Below are 27,712 nucleotides of genomic sequence, written 5' to 3' on the forward strand. Positions count from 1 at the left end.
CCACAGTTCACCCTTGAAAACTCTTCAAAGTAACTCAATCAAATCAAAATGTGCCATAAATCTACTGGGGCTGATCCCTGCTTGTCTGTGCTGCTCTAATTAAGGACACAAAATGAATCAGCATGCCTGCTTAGATACACACATTCAATAACATTTGAGTTTTTCTTCTCATATTTCATTTTTTATTTCACTGTACCAAGTCAATAGGATATTACATTCAGGATGTAACTGTTTCATGTCCACCTTTATTTTTAATCGGAGCGGTTGGTCAGATTAATTAGGTTGAGTGCGAAGTCTAATAGACAGTGTTGAGTGACAGCGATGAGGGAGTTCTGTGCCACTTACAGCTATTTATAATGGATCAGAGAGGCTGGACGGACTTTAAACACTAAACGAAGCTGACTGACAGACAGTTACTACGGCACCCTGTGGGGCTCTGACATCAGAGGGAGAGAGAGAGGATGAGGGGAAGTGAGTGAGGGAGAAAGAGAGAGACTGGGAAAATAGGGTGAGTGATGGGTGACAAGGAGAAGGGGAGGAAGGGAGAAATGGGAAATGAGTGAGGAAGGAGCAGAAAGTTACCATAAGCCGCCGTAACACTTGAAAAATGACGGTGTGATTTTTTTTTCCGGCTGCACTAGAGTTATAAATCAAAGAAATAGGAAATGAAACTCATTATTCTGCTCAATGAACAAATGCTTGCTGTGAGCAGCAGCAGGAGGAGATACAGTAATGTACACTTTATGGACATTGGTTTGCTCACTGTATTTGTTTTATGCAATATGAAAGAAAAAAAAATTATAAACTTTTGTGTGATCAGCCCTGGAGTGTTAAGGCGCACATTCCTGAAAATGTCACTACGTCCAGATATAGGGGAAATACGCTGGATCACTTTTATCCAGAACGTACAGAACATTCTAACTTTTCTGTTGCTGCACTCTGGGGTAAGGCACCAAGAAACAATGAGATAAGAAAACGACAGAGGTAATTAGAATGAGAGTTGAGTCATATATGGAGACTAACTGCAAGTGTCTGAAGCAAATTCTTTAATAACAAACACTAATCTTAAATTTCTGCACCTAACAGTGAGTCGATCAACATCAGCCAAAGTGTCAGCAGCCCACGGGCCATCTCATTCAGATCTAATTACATTAGGCTATTTAATCATTGAATTTCAAGCTATCAAACTCCCATTTACCGATTGAAACCTTGACAGGTGTATATATAGACCAGACCAACGTCAGGACTTGATAAGTGAGGCAGGCGTTTGAAGGTTTAGACCTATTTCACAGCACCACTGCCCTCATAAAGTGAGAGGGATGAAGGCTGATGTAAACGTCGGCCAGCAGACCATTGCTGTTACCGTTTTGTATCACCAGTTTGCCATGTTCAATTTCCAGAGTGGATTCCCAGTAGAACATGCATGTACTCCTTAATACTTGCAAAGACATTGGCCTGACCTCAAGCGGCATGTGTTTGTTTATTTCACTTTCCACTGAATGTTTTTCAACGCTTTCCCTTACAGCTGTGGACTGTATGTAGGAGAAGAGAGTGACAGCGAGGGAATGTATTCTTTAACTTTTCATTTCATTTCAGGTCTGTTAAATCTAACATGTCAGTGGAGAAAAGTGTTCCATCCGTCTGCCCATTCTGCACATAACAACCTGTCTGCTTTGTACACGTCAGTGCAGAGTGGTGGTGGCCCTGACTCTAAAACCTGATGCTCAAATTGATCTTTCGCGTATTGAAATATATTCTGCCATCAATGTCCATTGTAGCTGCCATTGGTAATATCCCAGTGAGATGTCATGCTGTCTATTTTGTCTCATCCGCCATACAAACAAGAGCAGATACACCACCGTGCGATGCAGGGCACATTGTAGGTATACTTGCTTTTTAATGGTTTGTAATGAGTTGGCTCATTCAGGACCACGGACAGCGCTACCTGCTGCAAAGACCTTTCAAATGGGATTTATTTTTCTCTGTATCTCTGTTCAGAGATGTGGAAAGCAAAAACAAACCTGCGTGTGGCAGGATGTTTACTGGCTGTACCTCAAAAATGACCTCATAAGAGCACGATTAATTTCCTTGATTCTGCGTGCAACTCGCTGTGGAGTCAGAAATGAGGAGGCCTAATTCAAATGAGAAAATCTTATTCCCCAGTTCAGCTGAGGTAATGTGGGTCAGGAACAGCTGGATCCCGCTGCTGATCCACTCTACTGCCTTCTGCTCTGCAATCCATTAATAGCCGGGTTTATGCGCACATGAACAGAATCTAATATTGTTCTCTAAACAGGAGAATAATGATGCTGCCATGCAGCTTTGTCTGACCGTTTGACAGGCTTGAAATGGCCAGATGTTTTGCTAACTCCTATGGCCGGCCAAATGCACCTGAAACAAACTGTTACATGGTGAATAAAGCATAAAAAGTGTTTTTGAATAACACAAGTTTCTTTGTGCTTACGCTGCTGAAAATGATGAGTCTTGTTAAGCAGACCATATAAAAGTAGTTTAAATAGATGTGCCAGTGTGTGGCTTACTCTAACCCTGCGTTCACATTAAATCAGTGGAGGTGGGGAACAGGATTTCATCTGCATTTTTTTAATCGCACGGCTTGGGGGAGCGCTACAACATTTATACCAATTTCCTGTGTGTCACGCAAAAAAATATCTGTAATGCTGTGAATTGGATTTTCACAAGGCCCAAGGGAATTACTCATTTCATTTCTCAACTGTAATGTTTCGTGGCATTTCATTGCGGGAACATTACAATGTTTGTTTGTGTGTTGATTTTGCGACAAAATGATCTCACCGCTGTGTTCTTACATTTCCAAAACAGCAAAAGCCCATTGAAGGCTTTTGCTGTTTTGTTTCTGATTGCTGTGTGTCGGCTGTAAAAGCTGACATCTCATGTTTGAACTACAGTTACAGCTTGGTAATAAGGGGATGCATCTGTTGCTGGTGTGTTTTTTTTTTTTTTACCATTTATAAGAGCTACAGAGTGTCTATTCAATGTTGAGTTTTTATTGTCAACTGGTAAAGCCGACAATGGAACCGGTTTTAGTGGATCCGTCTTTGTGTGCATGTGACTGTGTTGTGTGTGTATGCGTGTGCGTGCACTTGGACAGTGGGCTGGCCTCCCTGTGCTGAGGGATCAATAACCGGCTGACTCCTCGCGGGAAGTCTCCTCGCAGCCTCGAGCCTCCAGGCAGGGGCCCGCGTGCTTCTGTCGGTGTGGGTTTCCATGGGAACAGTCTGTGAAAGTGTGTGTGCATATGTGTGTGTGTGTGAGTTGAGGGACGACACTGAGACCGGGGGATTACTGCTGCTGCTGCTGCGTCCATGTGTGTGTGTGCGTGTGTGTGTGTGCGTGTGCGTGTGCGTGTGTGTTTGTGAGTTGAGGGACGACACTGAGACCGGGGGATTACTGCTGCTGCTGCTGCTGCTGAGTCTGTGTGTGTGTGTGTGTGTGTGTGTGTGTGTGTGTGTGTGTGTGTGTGTGTGCGTGTGTGGGTGTGTGGGTTTGTGTGGGTGTGTGGGTGTAGGTGTGTGCGTGTGGGTGTGTGTGACAGAGAGAAAGAGAGAATAAAGGTGACCATAGAGGTTTAGGGAGACGATAAAACAGGAAAGCTCAAAAGAGAGAATGTGAGTACAGAAAATGTACACACAGACATGCACACACGCACACACACGCACACACACACACACACAAAGATGGAGACAAATAAACTACATAGAGAAAAGACAGGACCACAAAAAAGAAATAAGGTCTTTACAGATAAGGATGTCTTGTGTCCTCATTGCCTCCCCCCTTTCGCATAACACTTCCCTCTAATTGCCTGCTGCCCTCAGCCTTTTGCCTCTCTGTTGATCCATCTCACAGGGGGGTATGAAGGGGAGTGCGGCTGTAGAACGACAGGCCACAGGCTGTCTGTAACCCCCCCCCACCCCAAGCAAACAAAAAAACAAAACAAAACAGGGGGATCCTGAGCGGCAGGCCAGCAGGTGGCCGTTGGCCTGCTGCTCATCTGTCCAGTTTGAAAGCAGCAGTGATGCATATTCAACACATGCAGTGCGAGGGTGACGGAGGTGGGACAGGGTGGGGGTGTGTGTGTGTGTGTGAGAGAGAGAGAGAGAGAGAGAAAGGGGCAGACACATCCTGGCATTCAGACAGAGGAGCCACTTGCCGGAAACCTTCCCTTCTCTGTCCACACACACACACACACACACACACACACACACACACACACATATGATGGCATATGGCGGCAGCTGCCCAGCTCTTGTCGTGATTGTGTGAATTAGAAGCAGCGTGTTGCGCGCACCAATAATGAGCCTCGCCTCTCCGCGGGGACGAGCCTCATGCGATGAAAAGATGAAAGAGTTATGGAAAGGAGGGAGGTGAAAACCTCCTGTAGAGCAGCTTCTCCTCCTGTGATCCATAACTGTTGATTTAACAGCTGGCTACTCATTTTATTATTAAAGCCTCCGTCCTCAGCTCCTCTCCTCACACTCTCTGTCTTGTTCACATTTAATTTACATTTGCTCCCTTTAAGCTATTTAATTCCTACTTAGTTTGAACAGCATGGACCTTTTTAGATAGTTACCTTTTCAAACAAATGCCATATCCACTAACCAACACATTATTATCATTATCGTGTTCGTCATTTTCAGATTGATTGCCAACAGTGTTGGGGAATGTTTTTATTCTTCACCCTGGAAAAAGAAGTTTGACAAACTAAGCTCATGTAAAACTTAAATATACTTTTATTGTGAAACAAATGTACCCAGCACAGCTCACAGTGAAATGTAATCTCTGCATTTAAGCCATCTTCAGAGCTGTGGGCAGCTAGCGACTAGGGAGCAGTTTGGGGGTTTAGTGCCTTGCTCAAGGCCACCTGGGCAGTGCCCAGGAGGTGAACTGGCACCTCTCCAGCTAGTCCACACACTGAACTCAGGCTCTGGTTCCAAACCCCATGGACTGAGCTACTGCCGCCCCATTCTTGATAATCTTGATTTAAGGTCCATTTACTAGATTTTTGCAGAGCTTTCACCCGCATCTCAAGCAGGCGGCCTTTTTTTTCTAAAAGTGAAGCTAAAGCGGTCGTCCCTTAACCCTGCATCCTCTCTACTGGCCAGCAGGGGGCGACTCCTCTGGTTGCAAAAAGACGTCTGATTGTATCGATAGATCGATAGATAGATAGATAGATAGATAGATAGATAGATAGATAGATAGATAGATAGACAGACAGATAGATAGATAGTTAGATAGTTAGATAGATAGGTAAAAATAACAGAATAAAAATATAAAATGCAAATATAAAATGCCTAATATATACAATAAGAATAACAGAGTAAAAATATTAAATAGAAAAATTCACAATATATACAATGAAATATAATAATATATATATACAGTACAGTCTTATTGCAGTGGGCAGGAATGATCTCCTGTATCTGTGCTTGTGGCAGTGGATAGCGTATAGAAGTCTATGAGAGAATTTCTCTCACTTGATTTATTACCTCAGTAAAAATTGTAAACATGAGTTCATGGTCATAGTGACTAGTTTCAAGTCTTCTTCAATACAGCATGATGTTCATTTAGTAAATTATGATTCTATTTAAAGTCAAATAGACCATAACATATAATATGCTTTAAGTCGTGGCTACCTTGTGATTGACAGGTTGCTAACACGATGTCTGGTCTGGGAGTTGTCCGTATTTTAGTTTTACAACTTTAACCCTTTAACAGTGTGTTTTCAGTTCATGAAGAATCATTCAGTTCGGTTGTACTTCGCATCACCCTCTTGTGTCACTATGGTTCCAAAAAAACAAGATGGCCAAAAACCAGGATGGGGGCGGCTAAAATGCAGAGATTGAGGCTTCACAACAGCAATCCACAATCCACAATCCACAAAGGCGACGTCACAGTCTGTCCACTTCTTATGTAGTTTATGATCTCAAGCTCTTCCCCAGCAGTTTGCTCAGTGTGCTCCTCATGGTCTACTCACTTCAGTTCTTTACTCTGCATGAAATTAATAGGAATAGGGCTTTCCCATTAAACACAATTTTATACATTTGCAGGATAATGAATGCACATGAGGTCATAGTTGTGTCATGGGAAGACCACAATATTGGTTTAAGTTGCTAGGACTGCTGTTGCTAGGTGACAAAACGAAACTCCTTGTTCCCTTTTCAAGAACGACAAATGATTTTGTGCTTTCTACATTTCACTTTGGGTAGGGCAGGGTACACAACAAAGGGAATTCATAATAATAATAATAATAAATCAGCATATCTTTTCAACTCTTAAATGTGTCTTAGTGGGTCATTTAAACGGTTGCAGTTAAGGACTGTGATGTAAACGCTATTTACAATATCCCTACGAGGTAAGAAGGTTCACATTTAGAGCTAAAGACCAAAATATCAAGATGTTCTTTCAACTCAAAAGAAATGCAATCAAATTGTCCGTTAAAGGTGGAGTCGTAATTAAAAAGGCTGAAGGAATATCTCGCCTCACATACGCAACTCTTTCTTTATATAGCTGTTAACCAGATGCTTTAACTTTATCTGTTAAAAAATCACATACATTATATTTTTAAAAAGTGTTGTTATTGTAAATAATTGATCATCTGAAGGGTTTAGTATTCTGGATTTTATCACCTTTAAAATAGGGTTGTCTCGACATTCAAGTATTCACGATAATCGTGATCTTTAAAAAATGAAATGTTGATATCTTGTTATACACATATGATAATATAGTGTAGATAATCCAGTGCCTCTTAAATCCCGCTTTTGTACAGTTATGGAAACAGATTCTCTCTCTCCATCTTCCCACACTGGTATTTTGAGTGTAATTCACTTGCCAAAAAAATACGCTTTTTATGGTCTATTCCTGTGTGTTTGGTGCCTTTCGTTTCCTATACAGAAAAGTACTATTACATTTAGTGTTTATCATCCAATAGCACATCTGAAAATGAATCACAAGACCAAAGCATCTAATGATTAAACATGTTAATAGTCTTCGCTCCAACTCACAACCTCTCTGTTCCTGTGTTGCCTCTCCATTCAAACCCTTTCGTTTCCTTCACCTTCTCTCTGCCGATCTTTTCACCAAACCCCTTCCTCTCTCTCTTTTTATTCAAACGCTTTCTTTGTTCCTGTCTTACTATTCTCTCCCCCTTCCTCTTCATTACCTCTGGCGTCCAATTGGCTGGCATTGTAGAAGCTACAAAAATGATGTCATTAATTATTTGGGTAGAGTTTATGTGATTAAGCTTTGTGTCTGTGTGAGCCCTTGTGTATGAGTGCAGGTGAATGCCTTGGTGCGTATACATGTATTTGTGATTGGGTGCCGTATCCGGTGGCCACATGATTAGATTCAGATGAGAGCGGTGAGCATGCGTGGGCAATTTATTCGTTAAATTGTTGACCCACTGCTGTTCTGCTGATGCAAAGCAAACAAACACAGAAACAAACAAACAAACAAATGTCGTCCCGTCTGAATCTGTCCTGCTGCATAAAGACAATCAGTAAATAAACGATTCTGACATCCAGAAGATCAAACACACCCCCAGCTGATATTTTTGGGATCAGAAATGAGAGCAGGATGTTGACTCTTACAGTATTATTTCTATGGCACAGTCCGTTTCAATCAGGTCACAGAGTTTTGTTTATGAAAAAGAGTGATGAGGGAGAACGATGAAGGAGCAGCGATAAAGAAAGTAAGAGGAGAAGGACAGGAGAGAGGGGAAATATTAGAAAAGCGATAAAGAAAACGAGGTGAAAGTTTTTTTGCACAGATGCACAGGATGGACCAAATATTCAAATGTGTTTCAGGACACTTAGTGCCAGATCGTGATTCATCATAATGTGTGTGTGTGTGTGTGTGAGGCGACTGGAGAAGAGGGCAGTGAGGTTTTTAGGCCAGCTGTGTGTAGTCGTTTAGTCAGTCGGTGACCTAAATCACTGAATAAAAAGAGAGTGAGAGAATGAGAGCGAGAATGAGTGTGTGCGAGAGGAGGAACGGGGGGGGGGGGGGGGGGGGACTAAAGAGGGAGTAAAAGGCAAAGAGGGGAGGAGGGGAAAAAAGGATGAGAGACAAAGTTTGAGGAGGAAAGAGGATGTTGGCGGAAGGAAGGGAGCATGAAAGGAAGAGTTGAGGGATGAAGGTGGAGAGAGAAGAGGGAGGGTAAACATGTTTGAGACTGAAATTATGCAGCGCAGACATAAATATCTGGGCTTGTTATTCGTTTCTTTGCCTGCTTTACATTTCCAGAGTAAGAAAGTTCCAAACCGCCACGCCGCTCACTACACGAACGCACAACCGCTCCCTGCAGCCACATCCGTCTCTCTCTCTCGGTGACTGTTTACTAAACATAGCATCACACCACAACATGCATAATGGGAGAACAATTATTCAAAGCATGCCAACGCGGTAAGTCCCACGCATGGAGAGGGATCATTAGCTGAATTAGGACAGTGAAGTGTGCCTGACAGAAAACGCTACACTAAGAATGTATCACTATGTCGAAGGGTTAGAAGAAGAAATTCATCTCTTTTTTTTAAATAATTAAATTGTCTAAATAGTGCACCGGCACACGACAGATACAGCTCAGAAAATAAAGATAATCTGTTATATTTCCCCCCCATGTTATGAATGTTATCATGGTCAAATGATTACATTTTTGATTCAGAGCAGAGAAGCACACTAAGAGGGATCAGACACACGGGCAGAATCCATTAGCATCACTTTCAGGCCTCACATCTGCTTGCTGCCCCACCGGCTTAGGACCACAGCACCGCCGCGGCTTCGCCACCATTGTGCTACACCAATAACTCTGGACTGTTTGAGATTAGGACTCTGACGTCGAGAAAAATAAAAGACGTCAAATATTTTGGTCTGAGTTTGGTGGTTTGTGAATAGTTTGAATAGTTTGCTGCTCTTCACGGAGGCTGTTGTCAGTGTGGATTTACGTTGGTTACAGTATCAAAGTATAACTTATCCAAAGAGAGATCGATTTAACAACATTGTTTTGTTTTTTTCATCCTTGTGGTCATTACAATGAGAGTCAGAGTGGTCTGGTGCATTCATTGTGTTCGGGTCAGAAGAAAATGCTGAAACAAAAGAAAGTCAGAAAGTCAGAAAAATGACTTGTATTAGTTCTTGACAATGATTTTGAAATGGTTTCTGCTAACGCAGTGTTTGCAGAGGTGCAGCTGCCAAGTGTAAATCTGTTTAACTGTATGGAAATCATTTTCCAGCATATCTAGAGCTCTCAAAAGTTTCAAATTCAAGATCTCCTGATAGTCGTTGGCTTTCTTCAAAAGGGGTATTGCATTAATAATAATCAGCCGACACTTCCAGCGATGGGTAACAATCCCTTAGCTCGATGAGCCTCATGTTGGTTCATTTTCTTCTGTTACGCTGCAGTACGTTCATATCTTGAGAGCCGTTACGGTGTACTGCTTTTTATGGAGATTCAGCGCTTGTGGATAACCACTGCCATAATCCATACTTCTGCTGGGCTTTGTCATATTTCCAGCTGAGTAGTCAGGCACGGTCCAAATGTTTGGGCGCATGGTGTTGATGATACAGAGAGCAACAGACCGAAGACACAGTGAAAAATATGGATCGTTTCATTTCTTCCAGTTTCTGCTATCGGGCTGGAAAACCTGTTGGAACAGCTTGTGACAGCGTGTTACACTTAAGGCTCCATGTTATTAAGTCTGCATTGTAAGATTTTTGTAATGTCCAGTACTGTGGTTCGAGATAAGAGAAGTGTTTTTCATAGTGTTTGGCAAATTCATGTAATTGAATGGTAATGTGTTCATTTAAGCCCTTGGCATTCACAAGACACTGACCAACAAACACTGCTCCTCTAATTCAAATGAGACAAATCTGTTATTTAAAAAAACTCTCCAGGAGGGCGACAGGTCAAGTGATGCAGACTTACCTAATTGGACAGTTTTCAATAATTGTCCTGTAAAAGGAGCCAATTGAGGTCATGTCCAGTTTGTGTAATGCGTTGTTTGGATTTAGTCCACGACAGCATGTGAACACAGATGGATTTTTAAACTCTCCGACCAAATCAAATTTGAATAATGCAGTAATTGAATGGCTTTATTCATATGATTACATAAACGGTGAAAAAAGTACACTGTTACAATAGAACGTCTCCTAAAACCCAATGCAGGCTATCGTAGTTAAACGCTTGCAGCTTGGTGGCGTCTTTCTAGCATCCCTATGAAGCAGTGACCTACTCCACTTAATAATGAGACGTAGAGCAGCACCGGTCTGGACAACGTGACCTATAGACAGTCGATGAAGGATTTGTTTTGTCTAAAATGTAAAGATGTTTAGCTTGTTGTGTAATGCATATGAACATTATCCGATATACATTCCTACTTAGTGGTTTTAGATCGAGACAATATGAACTATTAGAAAATATTGAACTGTTTGTAGTATGTGAGTGTCAATGTTATTTATTGTTATTACACAGTAAGCATATATCAGCAGATTATCTAAAAGTACAAATTTAAAACTGGAAAAAAAAATCCTTTGTGGCCTTTTAAACACATTTCGATCTCTATTCTTTCTTTGCATAGTTTTAAATATTGATGGGTAATAAATAACATATGCAAAGCCAAAATCTGGACTGTCAAGTCAATTTTATTTGTACAGCCCATATAGTTTTCGTTTTTACAGGCCCATAGCAATGGTTCCTGATTACACAATATGAACAAAAGGTTTTACAGTGTTAAAAAAAATATATATATATCCCAATTGGAATATGATTTCTTAAATCCGGTGCTGATTTTGTAAATCCAACCCGGGAATTACCCTCAGATTGCATTGGCATCCAGTGCCAAAACAAAAAGGACATAACTTTTATATAATAAAGCAGAAAAAGGTGAATATATAGCATGTCTGACTTTCATGTGGAGACTGATGTTCTTTTCTTTTTTTACCATAACTATCTTTTCATCATCGTATCCATAGCTCAACGCTACTGTAGTTGTAGTTGCTGCCGTGCATTGTCAGTGTTCTGTCTCCTGAGCGGGGTTTTTGCCAAATCCAATATTTGAAGGTCCGATACTACCACAAAGACGAGGAGAAGAGTGTTCGGAAGGCACAAAACATTTTTCCATCAAACCGTTTCCAATCTACAACACTGTGAGTTTGTGGCGGGCATCATCTCCCACTGAGCCAGCAGGACAGTCAGGAACCCAGATTGGTTGTGAATTAGTTACACATGGTTACAGGGACAGACCTCCATGTTGGACAGAGCAACAACACTCGACAAGGAAATCTTTACTGCAATTATGCTTATGACAGTGATGCAGTTTGATATTCTGCAGAGCTCTGCATACATAAGGAGCTTCTTCAAAGGCCTTTATACAGCAGCATATCTACATAACAATGCATGTGCACATACATTCTTTAAAGAGGAAATACCTTTCATATATCGGGATAAAAAAAGAACATGGGATAGGAATTTACAAAAACAGCAGCTGGGACACTTCTGCTTTGTGTTGTGAATAAAAGCCGCTCTATAAATAAACCTGCTTTGGTTCCCCTGATTACTGTTGGTATGTCCCTTGTGTCAAAATCTGGTTTCTTGTGTTTTTTGTATCCCCCTCCTCTCCCTTTACAACAGATATCGCACAGAAAAGTGACGTTTTTCGATTAGTTTTTCAATTCATTTTATTCCCAGACCCACAGTCCCCAAAAGCCAACCTCTGTTCAAAATATTAAAAAAGAGAAAGATGTACAAAATGTACCTGTTTAATCAGTACCCGATCTCTCCCTCTCTTTCTCCGGCACACCACGTTTGGATCAGGGCGTCATTTCCCTGCTCGGTCTGGATTTCATTCAACATTGCTTCACATCCCTCTTTCTGCAGCACACGCAATATTAACAAAGAGAGACACTCAGCGGATCAGACAAACCAAACTGGTAATCAACCTCTAAAACCAAATCTGTAATCTGACTCTTAAGCACCACTCATCACTGGATCCCGCTCAATTTCGATCTGTTTCAGTTTGGACTCGAGTCAAAACTGCATTCATATTCAAATCAGCATAGCTTTGTGTAGCTCTGGCTCTGGTTCCTCCGTCACACACAGTCTGTCTGTTTGGCACCAGGCGAGTCGGTCTGCAGCCAGAGCTCAGATGGAAAACACACCAAATTGAATCAATATTGAATCCAGGAGGGAGAGCTGTGTCTTATTACAGCGCAGTATTGGAAAGTCGGGCTCCTGATTACCTGCAAGCAATAGTAATGCCCAGAGAAAAGAGGTAACCCCGCTTGTGTCATTTTACTCACATGGTTCGACAAAAAGCAATAGGTCGTCATCAGTCTGTATTGGATCAGTATTTAATCCTGCTGGATGACTCTGTCTTTTAACTGGACTACATTAGGAAGTCACTCATTTTGTGAAATAGGATTACTGGATTACTGGAAATCTGGTTTCATAAATTTTAAAAAAAAACAGCCCCGTGAGGCTGAAATACACAACAGAAAACACCGTTTTTGGATGGATGAAAAATTAAAAGACTGACGGTTGCGGCAAAAAATGTAAAGTTTGACCGAAGGGTGGCACCAGAGGAAAGGTCATGCCACCTACTGCAAATCAAGAGGGCTTATTGTCTGTACGGTGGCCCTCGTAGGACATCTCACACTCCACTTGTTAGGATCAGCCCTACTTAATGTCTGGCAGTGTTGAAATAATTTGCTGTTGGTCCATTGGGTGAAGTCATGCATGAACATTCACCACAGTTGAATTATGTGTTAAAGCCCACAACCCACAACATTGATCGCAGCCATTCCATTTTCAATGATTTGATTGTTATCCAAAGATTCCTTGTTATTGATGTTGTTGAGACCCATAGATCCACAAGTCAGCCTCCAAACAGTTTTGCTCAACTAGAGACTGAAGACAATCCCTGATTTCGTTGTTAAAACTGAGTGGAAACATTTATAGAGTTAAGAAAAAAACCTGCACAAAACTTTCCGTCACTGTTTTTACTGCTCAAAGTTTAGAAAATAAAAAATATCTCCAAGCTCTCCTCCTGCCAGGAAACGGCTCCAGAATAGGACTTGCTGTCACATGTTATATTCTCCGTCTGCGCACCCCTCCTACGTCGACCAATTACTGCTTGTTATCCCCACGTGGCACCCCCGTACATCCCCAACCACGCAGATAAACGGTTGTGATTGGCCTGTCCGAATCCAGGTCCTGTGGGGAGTAGGTTCTCTTCCAGACGATCTCTGAGAGTCTGGTGTCGTGAGACTAGAGGGACCTGGCCCTCAGACTAGTCTAATCTGTACTTTGTCAACGTTAGCTGTACATTGTTTCATCTGTAGTTGTGCAGTATAGTGGTATTTCACTCTACTCCCACTTGTGTCCAGCAAAAAGTTAGACTCGAGCGAAAGAGACATCCGCAGAAGCTGCTTCAGATAAAAATCGAGCTGTGCCGGGTATTACGTCAGTTCAAATACAGTGTGATTAGAGACATTAAAAGTTTCATTGCACCTTCCACTTTTATTTCAATCCCTTGTGTCCAGAAACAGAAGGAAAGCTGTTCTGACACAGATATAGAAGATCTGATATTTAAGTCTTTGTGTCACAGATCTGACAGGGCTGGCGGCCGTCAAGGGGCCAGAGGAGCTGAGAGCGAAGTCTCTTTCACTCAGCAGCCAATAAAACGCACTAATAACTCTCCAACCATCCATTAGTCCCACCTGTCCTTTTCTGCTATGGATAAAACCCCAAATTGTTATAATTGGCAACCTATTTTATCTATTGTAGTCGACAATTTACATATATCAATCATTCAGCTGACAGTCTAATTTGAAGCCAACACCAGTGATCTTTCTGTGTTGGAAATGAACCCTACAGGGATCTACGGAGACGGAAAAGACTTATCTTTTTAACATAATCACTGAATCAGTGAACATGGCAAAGCCTCGAGTTGTGCATTAGAGCGGAACAGAAGAGAGTTCTCAGCAGAACAGAGGGAACATCTCATCTGGTATTCTTTATAGGTGTCTCCAGACTGCAAGGCATTCCACCGTATTTACATTTCCACATTTACATTTTAGCCCCATTACACCACACAGCCACTTATCATAAGTGCATCAGCAGGAGTTTGGGGAGGATCCAAAGATTATCGCGTTACCGTAAAACCCTTTCAGACAGGTGATTGGGGCTCGGATGCAGACAGGAAATATGGACAGGAACTGGCCTCATTTATCTCTCATGCGCCATTTATCACATGAAACGTCAGAGTTAAAGGTGCTAACCACCTCTGAAATAGAGCAATACAACTCACTCTGATCTGTTGTGTCCAATGTGCATGAATGAAACTCTTGTGCCTCTACAGCTCACCGCTCTGCACGTCTGCTGTCGACCATTATTGGCCCAGTGTTGAGCTGGCCACCAGCCTACTGTAGTTTTAGGGGCGTCCAACACCGCTGGCAGCCATTCAGCCGGTTGAGCTTGTTGAATCAGCAGTGGAGGCACTCAGTGAGAGAGAGAGCCGTCTGATTGGCCGGTCAGGTGCTTTATCCTTGCTTTTTTGAGTTTACCCTCTCTTTTCTTTCTTTCTTTCTTAGGCTGACGACACAAGACCAAAGCAAAGCAAAACATCTCCCCTTCTTGTCATCATGTTTGATCTTCAGGTTTGTGTGTTTTTTGATTATGATCTGACTTGTTATTTTTCTTGTCACGCACAGAACATGTGTGCACGTTTGGCATCAGCTGCAGTCTCTGTCTTGTGTTTAAGTGCGAAGCATTTGATCATTTGGCGTTTGTTGCTGCCAGGTCTTTGAGGTTGGTTCGGTGTGTCTGGCCAACAACAACAATGCGGAATAATGGGTACAGAAATCAATAAGCGGCAGCTTTCTCTGACAGAAGAAATGCAAAGAAAAACGAGTAGATACTGGAGAGACATACCGGCAGAATTTCAATGAAGTATTTGAGAAACAAAATTGTCAAGTACTATGGTGAATGATATAACTTTTTCTTAAATCCTACACATCAACTGATCACTGAAATGATATAAATACTGATCTTTCTATATGGGCCACATGAATGTAGCCAGGAGTCCGATGTCCTATAAATAACTGCAGAAACTATGTCGATGTACAGAATCTGTGTGTGCTGACTTCCTGCAGTAATCTGTGTGTATGACTCATTGCTCGTCATAAATATGTGCTCACAGTAGGATTCACACTGAGGTCCTGCTCTGTCCTCTGTGTAAATGGATGTGTATGAACTGTGGCAGGCAGGTGTAATCACATCCCGGTGCCCCAAATCCTGAAGAGGATATTATGTCCTGGTTAAATATTCAATGAAATGAGCCGAGCTATAATAGAGGCCAATATAGAAAGGTGAGGTGTGTCTTGCCGTAAGACAGGAAGAGGAAATAGGCCATAATGTTATGTGTGTTATTGATATCAGTGTCTATTAGTGCTGAAACATTTTTTCGATTTGTCAGAAAATGAATCGCTATTTCGGTAACAGTTTGACATTTTAGATGATTTCTGAAGCAGAATTGAACAGATGCGTGTTTTAGCTTTTCACTTGAGGATTTGCTTCTTTCCTCTGTTGAAGCTGAGGGCTACGCTTATTATTGTAAATCGGGGGTCGTCTAGCGTGACTCCCCGCCTCTGGAAACCTTTAAAACAAACCGTTGTCGATCAGCAATTAAGAATAACGTGTTTTCAGAGACACATTTCACACAAATCTGGGAGCAGAACGTTGGGAAGCAGCTCGACCACTCTTGTCCTGTGGGGCACGCATAAGAGCAGACGTCCATTAACAGACTTATTCGAGTCAGGCCCCGAGTAGAACTTGACAGTCAAATCGTCAGACAGCATTTGGCAGGGCCTTGTCGGACACCGCTGTTCCTTCCTGTTGTTTGATATTCGCTTTGTGTCACTCGGACCAATGAGCATTGACTCTAACCAATGTGCTGCTACCCAACTGTTGCCGAATTGGGGGTTTTTTTCAACAAAATTCCCATCTGTCATTTCTGTTCCACATGTGCACACACTTGGCTTACTGTTTGTATCAGAAGAGAGGGGAAATGGAGAGAGTTCACGTGCCTGAACCAAAACATTTTCCAACAAGCGTGTGGACTCGCAAGCAATACACTAAATCCTATAATGTGCTGCCCCATGTTCATCACTCTCTTCCCAGTTTGCCCATTAGCCCCGTGTTAACGGGCATGTTTTACTTGAAATGGGACCTGACTTCATCTTCTTTATCTGCGTTGGAATGAGTAAAGCTCGTGTTTGTTTGTCGGTGTGTGTAAACTCGGTGAGTTTAGTCTCAGGACAGTTTCAGAAGACACACATAAACCCAAACTGTGGAGCGCTTTCAGCTCCATGGAGGTTCATTACACACTCACACACACCACCTCGACCCCTTGCTGCTCCTTCAAAATCACTATTGCTGGATATGCACTTTGAGAGGAGTAGTGTGTATATGATGGCAAAAGAGATGGAATGAAAACCAGTGCATTACCATCAGCATGCATGTTTAAAGAGAGAGTGTGTGTGTGTGTGTGCGTGTGTGTGTGTGTGTGTGTGTGTGTGTGTGTGTGTGTGTGTGTGTGTGTGTGTGTGTGTGTGTGTGTGTGTGTGTGTGTGACATGCACTTCCAGGTTAAATGTCCTTTCAAAGTCACTACAGGAAGTTCTATGAATGCAAAAGCAGAAATGAAATGGAAACAATGTTGGTAGCTGCTAAATATTTTATTGGTGTCTGAAACTTTCCCTCCAACTGCCTTGCCTACATTGACTCAGATGTTGATTTCCAGTATTTCCCTGACTGCTTTTAACTTCATTGTTTCCATGTGCCGCCCGGCTTCACCAAAGGAGCTGCTCAGTGTAGTGAACAGAGGACCGCGGTTATTCAGACTCCGGATCTTCTGTATCTGGATGTGTCCATTAGGCTCAGTTGAAATAAAAAAGTAAAACATTCAAAACAACAGTTGCTACTCTGACTCACAAACACTATTTATTTTATACAGACCGGAGTTGTTAAGGACTGTTTATTTTCCAGCCTGAGATGCACAGGGGAAAACTGTTTCTTACTATAAAAATCATTAAATCACATTCTACTACACGACCACTGAAAGTAGAGAGATGCACAACGTCTGTGTCAGCCTCTGTATGTGTGCTGAACTTTTCATTTGAATAATATCTGGGCTGAGGTACTGACTATTCTTTCGTACGCAGTACATTTCATCAAAATGCCTCACAGCAAGCTTTACTTGATATTTGAACATGGACGCTCATTGTTGGCCTTTGGGGAAACGTACATGTGGGGAATATTCCAGATTCAAGGTCCACTTTCCTTATTTGCAACAGACTTGCAATGTTGCAGCATTGTCTGATGACAGCTCAAACTGGGTGTAGATGTTGAATCCTGAGGACCTTCACAGGTAGAACAAACTCTGTGACCCCGAGGCTCACAAAACCTAACCACACATGAAATTAGCTAAACCCATTGTACATAATTGCAGAAATCATATAAAGATGGGGAGCTGGGTAGGTTTGTTTTTCCATACCAGTGTGTTAATGATGCTGAGATTTTGCTTTCTTGTTGTTGCAGAACAAAAGCCTCTCGCCCTTTTAACAGCCATACAGTAGATTACTTAATGGCACTATAATCCAACAGCAGAGATAAATAAAGCTTACTGGGAGACTGGGGAGACAGGCCGACCCAGTGACACAGACTCTGTCCATGATGAAAAGGTCAAAGGTTCGATCTCCACAAAACTGAATGTTGTGTTCATCAGCTGTCAAAGTGTCTTTCAGCAGAACACTGCATGCCCATGCTGCCCACTCATCGTAATTCAAGCTCTATCAGGACATCTGCTAAAATATCCAACAATACATGTGCGCAGCGGGTCTGTGTGTTTGTTTCGGTTTGTTAAAAAGAAAGCTTTATCAAACCAGATCCTCATCTGCTGAATTAGGGATTGAGATGGATAATGGAGAGTACTTATGCGTGTGTGTGTGTGTGTGTGTGTGTGTGTGTGTGTGTGTGTGTGTGTGTGTGTGTGTGTGTGTGTGTGTGTGTGTGTGTGTCGCCACACGCACGCTTGGGGTACACATGTGTGTTCTCCTAAGTACACTCGCATGCACACTGCGACATACTGAAAGAGGTCCGGATACAGAGAAGAGATATAGAGGCTGAGAGAGGCATTAAGTGGAGATGGAGTGATAGCGGGAGGAGGGGAGAGGGAGGGAGAGAGAGGGAGAGGGAGGGAAGGAAGGCACAGAGATTGGGTCATAGACAGGCCGGGTCTGGGTGACAGCTGTTGCATCGAGAGTTTATCAGATTAAATCTGACCATCTCCGCTTTGGGAGGGAGGGACCCAGTTCACTGATGCCCCAAAGACACACACACACACACACACACACACACCTCAGTAGACACACTTTTAGACTTCATACTTTGAGCTGCTTTGGCCAAACAAAAGACACTTCACAGCATGAATAAAATAAATGACAAAGTAGGGTTGCGAACGAGAACAATATCCTATCCTCATGAATGAATACTCTACAGATTAACCGACTGTGCCCTTAAAGATAGACTGGTGTCACCTCCAACTTCCAAGAGGAGATTAGTGCGCTGACGTCACATTACGTGTGACAGTATCCGGCCCTCTTGAATATTAATAAATATCATTAACAGTTTCATGCTGGGTTAGTTATTGATAACAAATGCGCTCTATTACAATCAAATACGTGTAGAATACTACTGAGAAATGAGTGAGGCTCAACTCAAGATTCAACCCGTCCGTGTGGATTGAATTCAGATCTGAATGATGTTACTGTTGAAGCAAGTTGGTTTTCTGATGGATTTCTTCCTATATAATTGTGCAATGTGCCGTCTAGAAATCCCTCCCTCTTTGTGTCTGACTTTTTCTTTTACCAAACTCCATTGTAGCTTCAGGAGTAATATTTTCAAGCAACATCATGTTTTCTGTGTAAATGCACCAAACAACAGAAAAGGTTTGATGTGGATTTTCCCTTTTAACCCTCATTTACTCTCTAATAAATGGATGACAGGCTGTTTCTTTGTCTTTTGATGTCTATAAAAGAACAACAAATTGCAGGCTAATTTCTCCCAGGGGCAGCGCATCGCTGCCACTGCCCCTCCTCCACCCAGCCCCCATCTCAACCACGAGCCATAGCCTTGGGCAAGCAACCGCTGTTCACGGCAATTACGTATACCCAGAATCGTAATTTATATGATTTAATTTAATTCAGTTCTCAAATTATTCAATTATTATACAACACATGCCCTGCTTCTACTACCCACCCTCCCCTCCTCCACCCCTGTCATGACCAAACCCCCACCAATCTCTCCTGCCTGTCACTTGACAGGCGCATTTGCAACTGTTTTGGGAATTAATTGAAGGGGCATGGTTGACAAAATACTCCACTTGTTGAATCCAGCAGAATGCTGAGTCTCTGCTGCTGAGAGATTATTCCACACTAGCAGTCACAGTGATATCGGCAGCTTCCCTTCAGTCTCACCCTCATCCTCGTACCGAATCCCTTAAGTTTCTGCTGAGAACATGCTTTTCTAGTTCAGATTTGTTCGGTGACATATTTAGAACACACATGAATGATGAAAAAATCATAGATGTTCAAGCCCCCCTCCATTCAGACATGTGTTTTGCTTATTGTCACGTCACTGGGATGTTTGCGTTACACTGTGCGGAATGATGTATGTGAAGAGTTTGACACTAGAGAACCGTTTCCATATTCTGCTGAAGGGGGGAAAGCTTCTCTGCGCTCACCTTTAAATCTCACTTCAAGGTGATGTGTGAGGTTCTGTGGTATTAAAAGTAGTTTGGAAGCCTGTCATGGTCCAGTATGCAATTTACAGAAGTGTAATGTGGGAACATACACTGAGAACTGACTTTTCAGTCATATAGGAGACCAGCGGTAACACTGCAACATAAACAAAGTAATCTTAATCATCTTTAACAAGTTAACCTCTGTGGAAAAACTGTATCAGACACAAATTAGCAGAGTTCTCTTATATTAAAGAATAACTGCTTGGAGATTCTCAATATCTCACACCGTCCCGCAGCCGTGAGAAAACTCGCAAGTGCACCAAATGTGTATTAATCTGCAACTGAAAATCATTTTAAGCCCCAGTTACGATGGCTGAAGATGTAAATCGAGAAAATTACAAGTCATAAGGCTGCACCCATTATGTAAAGTGCGTGGGCCGGCCAAACCAGCAGAGGTTCACCACCCGCCTGACTGCTCCAGCCTCTCCAGCATCCTCCTCTTTCTCTCGCTGAGCTTTCCTGCTGAGTCAATGAGGAGCTCTTTGGCTCGCGGAGGAAGGAAACCGCTCGAAATAGAGCGTCTTAGCTTCCATGCGGACAAGATATGAGCAGCGTGTGCCTCTTGGGTAGCGTGTTAAATCTGTTCACGCGAATGTCAGAAGGCCTGTATGACGCGGGCCTCACACCCGGCTGCATCACCTCGCACGGGGAGTCCGAGGTGATCCGAGGGCGCGAACGTTTTTCGCAGCCCACCGCACTATATTGTCATAGTTTCTCTTATGTTGTGTCCGTGGTTCACAAACACACAATAATGCATATTAAGCTCCTCTCAGTTTGTGGTCTTCCACCCAGTTACACTTCTCGCCACGCCCTCTCACCCTTCCCCTCTTTTTATCTGCTTCTTTCCAGCTAATTCTTGGCTGCAGTCGCCCTCAGTCCATTTCCACCTCATGCATTTACTCCGTCCTCGCTAGTTATCCCCCTTTCTCTCACTCTATCAAGCCTTCTCTCTCTCTCTCTCTCTTTATTCTCTGGGGCGTCCCTGACCCCATTCATTCATGTCTCTTGAAGACAGTGGATACACTCTCAGCGATTACTCTACATGCTCCGCTCCCTCTAACAACCCATCCCTGTGTTTATCAACCACTTTCACGTCCAGACCCCCTCCTGTGTTATCCGGTCTCCCTTTTTCTCTCGCTCTCCTCCCTCTTTTGTCTCGCTCCAACCTATTGCCCGGGGGGGGAGTGACTGACAAGCAAGCGGGGGTCTTGTAAAGGGGAGTTTCTGATTGGTGTAGAGGGAGATGAGAAGGATGAAGCCTCCTAGACCTGCCCTGACTGCACTGCAAAAAAATGGATCCATTGTAATCTCTCTTGTGCTCAGTGCATTTACATCGAGCACGTTTGAAGTCTGTGGAGTCAGCAGTGTTTACTGCCATCCAAATCTGAGACGGAAAACTGATCAACAGAAAAGCAGAGTTACTAGAAACTCGTGGAAAAATAGGAGGGAAGCCACTCAAAAAGTACAAATTAAGCTTGGTCTTTGCAACCTCAGCAGCTGCTAATCCAAGCTTTTGTATACCTCTGAGTGCTGGTATTGTGTGCACAAAGAATTGCTCAATTAAATTTCACACGTTTTGCATTGCACAGCTTCCCTGTTTTGTGTGTTTTTTTAAATTATAATTCACCCAAATGTTGTCATTAGGAACTATTATTATTATTTTCAGTGTTATGTTGTGAGTTGTCCAGACATCCTTCTTTAACTTAATTAGTTTAGCATTGAATATTTAGTTTTAAAACAAAAGGACTTCTTGCTTTAGCTACAGTTCAGTTACAGTCCTGGTAAGCTCTATTGCAAATGGCATATTAATAATTTATTTTTGTTGCAGTTTTCTGACAGTGAAACACCTGATTGTCAGCTGGTTGTGGTGGATTCCCAAGTGGTGAGAACTACAACTGTACTAAAACTACAAAGATTCATCTGTACTGAGACAGCTGTGATGGAGTTAATTAGTACTGATGACATTACAAACAATAGAAAACCCTAAAACCAACGCAATTGTGGGAATAAAGAGGCAGATGTTAACATCTGGCAGACAGCAGTTCCTCATGTTTGGAAAGCTGAGCAAAACAAAATGAGGATCCGAGCCAGCGATGCTGATTTTCAGCTACTTTTTCATGTATCCTTCGAGGAGGGTTGTCCACCACACATAGCTTCAGTTACAGGAACTGAAATCAGTTCTTTGTTGTTTTTTTTCACTCCATCCTATTATTTTTCATTGATATACATTTCAATGATCTTCAGCCTTTATGACAATTCAAAATACGTTCATCTGACCACACTGACAAAAGCAAAACGACTAAATCCTACAGATGATAAAAAAGACTGCTGTACATCACCTTTACAGCTTGGGCTTTTTTTTTTTTTTTTTGCAGTGTGTCTGTCTGGGTTCAGGACGTGGGTGTCAGCTGATTGAAAACCTGTCCAAACATCGCCACCATGTGGTGAACTTGTTGTACTGCGGTGAGATTACATCATTGCTCCACATGCCTTCCAGTCAGTTGTGTTTCAGCTGTGTTTAAGGTCAGGAGTTATGAGTATTGTGGCTGATTTCATACCCAGAGAAACAAGACAAGATGTGGGCAACACACACATGGCAAGAACAGAGTGCACACGGCAACATCAGAAACGTCTGAGCATAATAAAACACATACAGACTTTATATTTTAGAATATATATTTATATATATTTGGTGAATGCCTGTACAGCATGCATATGGAGGCTTATTGACGCTGTGCATACATATACAATTTGTAAAGAAGAGATAGAGAAAGAAGCGAACAGCATTGAGAGCATATACAGTGCAGCAACGCTTAAAACGTAATATATTCAAACTGAAGAGTGTAACTCGTGTAAATATGCAGAAACAGTGAATGATAAACTCTGGAAGCAGCTGTGCTGTTGTTGCTCTTGTTAAGCACACAGCAGAGACCCGGGAGCAGATGATTCCCCGTATGAGAAAATCTAACAGTGACCTCTTTTTCACCTGACTCATGCATCTGTGTGCGTGTGTGCGTGTGTGTGTGTGTGTACCAATGCACCATTGAAATGACAAGAAACTGTCCGTGCACATGTCTTTTCCAAAGCTGAGTTAATAGGAATGTTTCTGGGATTTTTCAATGTCAGTCTGTTGGTCAGTCTGTCAGTCCACCACTTTGGTTAGAAGGAAATGTCTCAAAGAATAGTAGATGGGTTATACCTGTTAAACATGAGTATGTTAGCATGCTGATGTGTGTGTGTTTGTGTTTGTGTGTGTGTGTGTGTGCGTGCTTGTGTGTGTGTGTGTGTGTGAATTTGTGAACTACCTCATCATCTATAACAGAGATCGACACAGCTGACTGCAGCTCATTACTGCAGGTCAGGGCAGGTTGTGGGAAAGAGGAAACACATCATTAAACTGAATGAGCCACATTTATTGGCCGTCCTTTAGGGCTGTGAATGTCAGGAGTTGAAATCATTATTTCAAATCGAGTCTGAAAGTCATCTTGTTATTCTTTCTAAGGACACATCGTTTTTTTCCTGAGATCTTGTTCTGTTTAACAGTCAGTCGTGTGTGCTGTGTTGGCAGGAAGAGGAATCATGACTGTGAGGTCTCGGACCATCTCTCGCTCTCCGGACATTCCTGGAAACAACACTGGAAGAAGAAGCTGCCAGAACAGGTGGAGGGCTTCTTTACTGTGGGTACTCCGTAAATCAACTTCCTTTTTAAAGAGACAAAGTTCTGTGTGCAAACATACTGATGACATGACACTGAATATAATCGTTGATGCAGAAAATAACCGAGTACTGTAATGCAATTTTAGGACCAAGAACCTTGATAGAATATGTAATTGAATATCAGAGACGTTATGGTTTTACATGAACAAATTCAATACTTCATGTAATTACTGTAGTTCGTGGGAAATGATATTCCACTGACACAATGGTTTCTGTTGAGCTCTAAGGCTTCAAACTTAACCACCAACAATACCCAAATTAAATTAAAACAGATGCGTTTATCTATCATGCTCATTCGTACTCATTTCAGGAAAGATACCACTACAACATAATCATCCTAACTATTGAGTTGCTTGTAATTATTTTTTTAATGGGGGATTAAAATGTGTATTCCTGCATTGTTAAGTTGGGCAAATTGGGAATCAGCTGTGCAGCAGGATTACTGTAGACATAAACCAATACCGCTGAGTAATGATCTCTTAATGAAATTGAGAGGTTTTTAGTAATTGCCCGCGTGGTCTCCTGTACAGGCTACATGCTCATTTCTGACAGTGACCTTCACCATTGTGAAATTCTCCACTAATAGCATTATTATTAAGTCAATCAACTGATTTCTCTGCGCTGCTCGGTTAATTAAAACAAAACCAATTATTCTAGTTATTACCTCTTATCATACAACTACTATGGCTACAAATGTGTGTCTGTTTCAGTCCTACACCGTGTAAAAGAGCCAAAATGTTTCCGATCAACAAATCAACCAGCGGATGTAATCAGTAATAATTTATTGATCACACATACAATTAGCATAGCTTGGAAAGTACAGATTTGATTCAATGCTGAGAAGGGGAAGGTTGAGAGACACAGATGTGTGTGTGTGTGTGTGTATGTAATGTAAATATATATTGAATATCAGCGCTGACCTTAAAAAACAAGTTTATTGTCTCTAGTGTGTATGTGATTTGTCCCACAGATAAAGGGCACAGAACATTAATACATTACAGGAACTCCTGAAACAGTTAACAGCCATTTCATTCCACTTTTCTCTTTTTTTCTTACTCCCTCGCTGAATGCAAAGAGAGAACAATCAAGGAACAAGCTAGGGGAAAAATTGGAAATCAGGAGGACGGGTGGAAAATCGGAAAGAAACTACAAAAAAGGAGCAAAGGAAGGAGGAAAAGAGTGAAGGTAGAACAACGTACATAGAGAAGAAAGAAATAAGAGTCTGGGTATGGATAAATACAGTATATATATATATATATATATATATTTATATATATCATGTTTCAAAAACTCCTAATAATTTGCATCTGTGTCTTAACTGCATACAAAGTTTGTAGGGATTTCCAGTTTGAATGCAGCAGAACCAACTGTTTTGACACTGGTTTACTCACAGAAACAAGGAAGAAAGAAGAGTTGCATTTCAGTAGTACGTGGAGTACACAGTACACAGGACTATGTGTAGTACACAGTACATAGGTCTATGTGTAGTACACAGGTCTTTGTGTAGTACACAGTACACAGGTCTTTGTGTTGACAGTAGAGATACAGGTGGAGATGGAGAAATAAAAAGCAGCAAGGAGTTTCAACTGACAAACTGAAACATCAAAGCTGTTTCTCACTTTCTCCTGGTGTACACTGTGGTATAAACATTTCATATCAGCAAATAAAATCACTACAGTCCACAGGAGTCAGACCTGGAATATTTTGTTTAGATGTAGCCCACCAAATTTGGAATTCAAATGTTCAAGAAGCAAATGTTTGGCTTGTAATCAGCCATAAATCAGTGCAATCCTCTTATAAATAAGGTCCAAAAGAGCAAATATGAGGGAGATAAGAAATAAAAAAGCAAGTGAGAGGAAGGGATGGAAAAGGGCAAAGACAAATGGCACATCACATCACCAGGGTCGTATCTGCAGTGATGGATCGCTGTTAACGGTGTGTACTGTATATCCACGCAGTGTGTGGGTTATTGTTGGATCCATGTGGCCTAAGGGCGCTGTGCTGTAGTGGAGCATGAGGGGATTTATCTATAGAACAACAGTGTCAGTATGTACATCTCTCAGAGACAAACACAACAGCGGGAGAGTCTGCCATGGTTATTTTAATTCTGCAGACAGGAGAGACACAGAAACTGTAGGCGGACAGATGTGTGTGGGAGAGTTTGACAGCAGTATTTACATTCAGAGGGGCGACAGATACACTTAAAGAGACAGGAAGGAAGGTTCTGTGAAGTTGAGCTGTAAATGTTATCAGCTGTTAGTTACAGTGATTTTTATTTTGTTTCATTTACAGAATTCAGAAAGCTGATATCTGTCACAAGGCTTTATTGGATGACTAATTATTTCTTTAAAAAGGCATTATTTTTGCTCCAATTGTTAAAAGCATTTGAGTCGTCTTCATATCAAGAATTTCATCATTTCCATGAAGTAAATACTTGAACTTCCAAACCCAGTGGCACTAAAATTAGGACAGGCAAGCTTAAGCTCTGAATGTGAGCATATAATACACAGTAGAGGATAAAGGGATAGAAGGGCTCTGAGCAGAGAGATGGGAGTAAGGGTGGCAAAGACGGAGAAAAGAATAAGAGAAGAAGGTCAGAGCTGTGAGGCCTTAGGGGTTAAAACATGGCATCAAGAGAAACACAACAATGGCTAAAGTGAACATAGTGTACCTATTATATACAGTACATGTGTTTACACATACAGTGAGACAATGAACACTTTAAGGTAGGAAAAAATCCCTCATTGAGCATCTCTCCTGCTTTAATACTGTGGTAAATACAGCTGTGGTTAACAAGACGGTGATTGAAGAGAACCAGGATATTGTAAATATCCCATTCCCTTTTCTAAAGAAAGTCCATTAAAAAATCCACAGACCATTCAGGGACAAGCAACATTTAGTGAGAAGTGAGTAGTAGATTTGATACTTGTGTACATTAATTGTTTTGTTCCAACTTGAGATATTCACCTTAAAAAAAAAAAAAACACCAACTTACAAAATAATGTGTACCGGAGAGTTAAAACAAGCTATGGCACGTTTCAACAGACAGTGGTACTGTAGGAAGCTGAAATGGGAACACGTTTCACATTTCAAGGGTCACCTTTAGGTCATTACCAAAATTTATAAATAACATTTTTTTTGGCATAAAACTCTTCGTATATATTATTTTCATGCCGTGTCATGCATTTCCTAACGTTATGGCGCGATGCCCTAATGCTTTGTAAATAACTTATGAACACCCGTTACATCTGGGACACATACTCGGTTGATACTGAACACTTGTGATTTGTCACGCAGGATAAGTGTGATCGGAGGGCTCAGAATATTCTCATGAACACAGCAATTAAGACTCGTATGCAGAATATATATTCTGTACCCTTTTTTAAATGACAATAAATATTTGTGTGGCATTGGTAAATACAAGGTGGGTAACATACATGAAATGGGACTTTTAACGGTTAGGCAAGGCTTATTAAAAGCAAAACACTGACTAAGACACTTGTGGGGGTGGCTGTGATAATGAGGACAATTTAGAAAGTTGGCTCAGTTATGTGGGTTGTTTGGACCCATTGGAGCAGAATTGAAAATTACATATTAGGGCTTCAACAGAAAAAAGCGTCTCATCTTTGCAAACTATTTGTCGACTGGCACCATTAACTTCTTGCAGTCTCCATGGAACTGATCCCAGTCACAGAATAGTCTGACAAAATGAGGGAAAAGGATGACTTTGTCTTAGCTGAAAGACGTGTACGCCATGAAACTACAATTGCAAAACATAGGCGACGGTGTGAGATGGATGGGGAAGTAGGGCCAACAGTGATCACAGGGTGAGTGACTGAAGACTAAGCTATAGTTGCCTGATGGGGGGGAGGTTAAGGGTGTCCAGAGCGCTGTGGTAGAGCTCTCTCAACGCTCTCAACAGATGCAGACGACAAAACATCTGGTTGAAGAGATGAGGCAACGGCTCCTGGAAGGAAAAACAGAAAGACGAGAGAAAGAGAAAGTGTGCGGGGGAGTTAAAGACGGAGAAAGAAGAAAGGTGATGATGGCATGAAAGGGAGATTTAGAAAGAGACAACGAAAAATATGAACTATTGCTATCCTCAGA

The 27,712-nt window shown here is 41.8% G+C and overlaps 1 protein-coding gene across 1 annotated transcript in view; it reads right to left on the minus strand.

The window, feature by feature from the left end:
• Positions 1 to 24,423: 24,423 nt before the first annotated feature.
• Positions 24,424 to 27,712, minus strand: part of dalrd3 (DALR anticodon binding domain containing 3) — a 9,322-nt gene continuing 6,033 nt past the window's right edge. The window contains exon 13 of the mRNA XM_079170191.1: positions 24,424 to 27,572. Coding sequence (XP_079026317.1) covers positions 27,453 to 27,572 — 120 coding nt within the window. The 3' untranslated portion in view covers positions 24,424 to 27,452. The remainder of the gene's footprint in view (positions 27,573 to 27,712) is intronic.

Source organism: Pholis gunnellus, assembly GCF_910591455.1.
Source record: "Pholis gunnellus genome assembly, chromosome: 2".
NCBI lineage: Eukaryota > Metazoa > Chordata > Actinopteri > Perciformes > Pholidae > Pholis > Pholis gunnellus.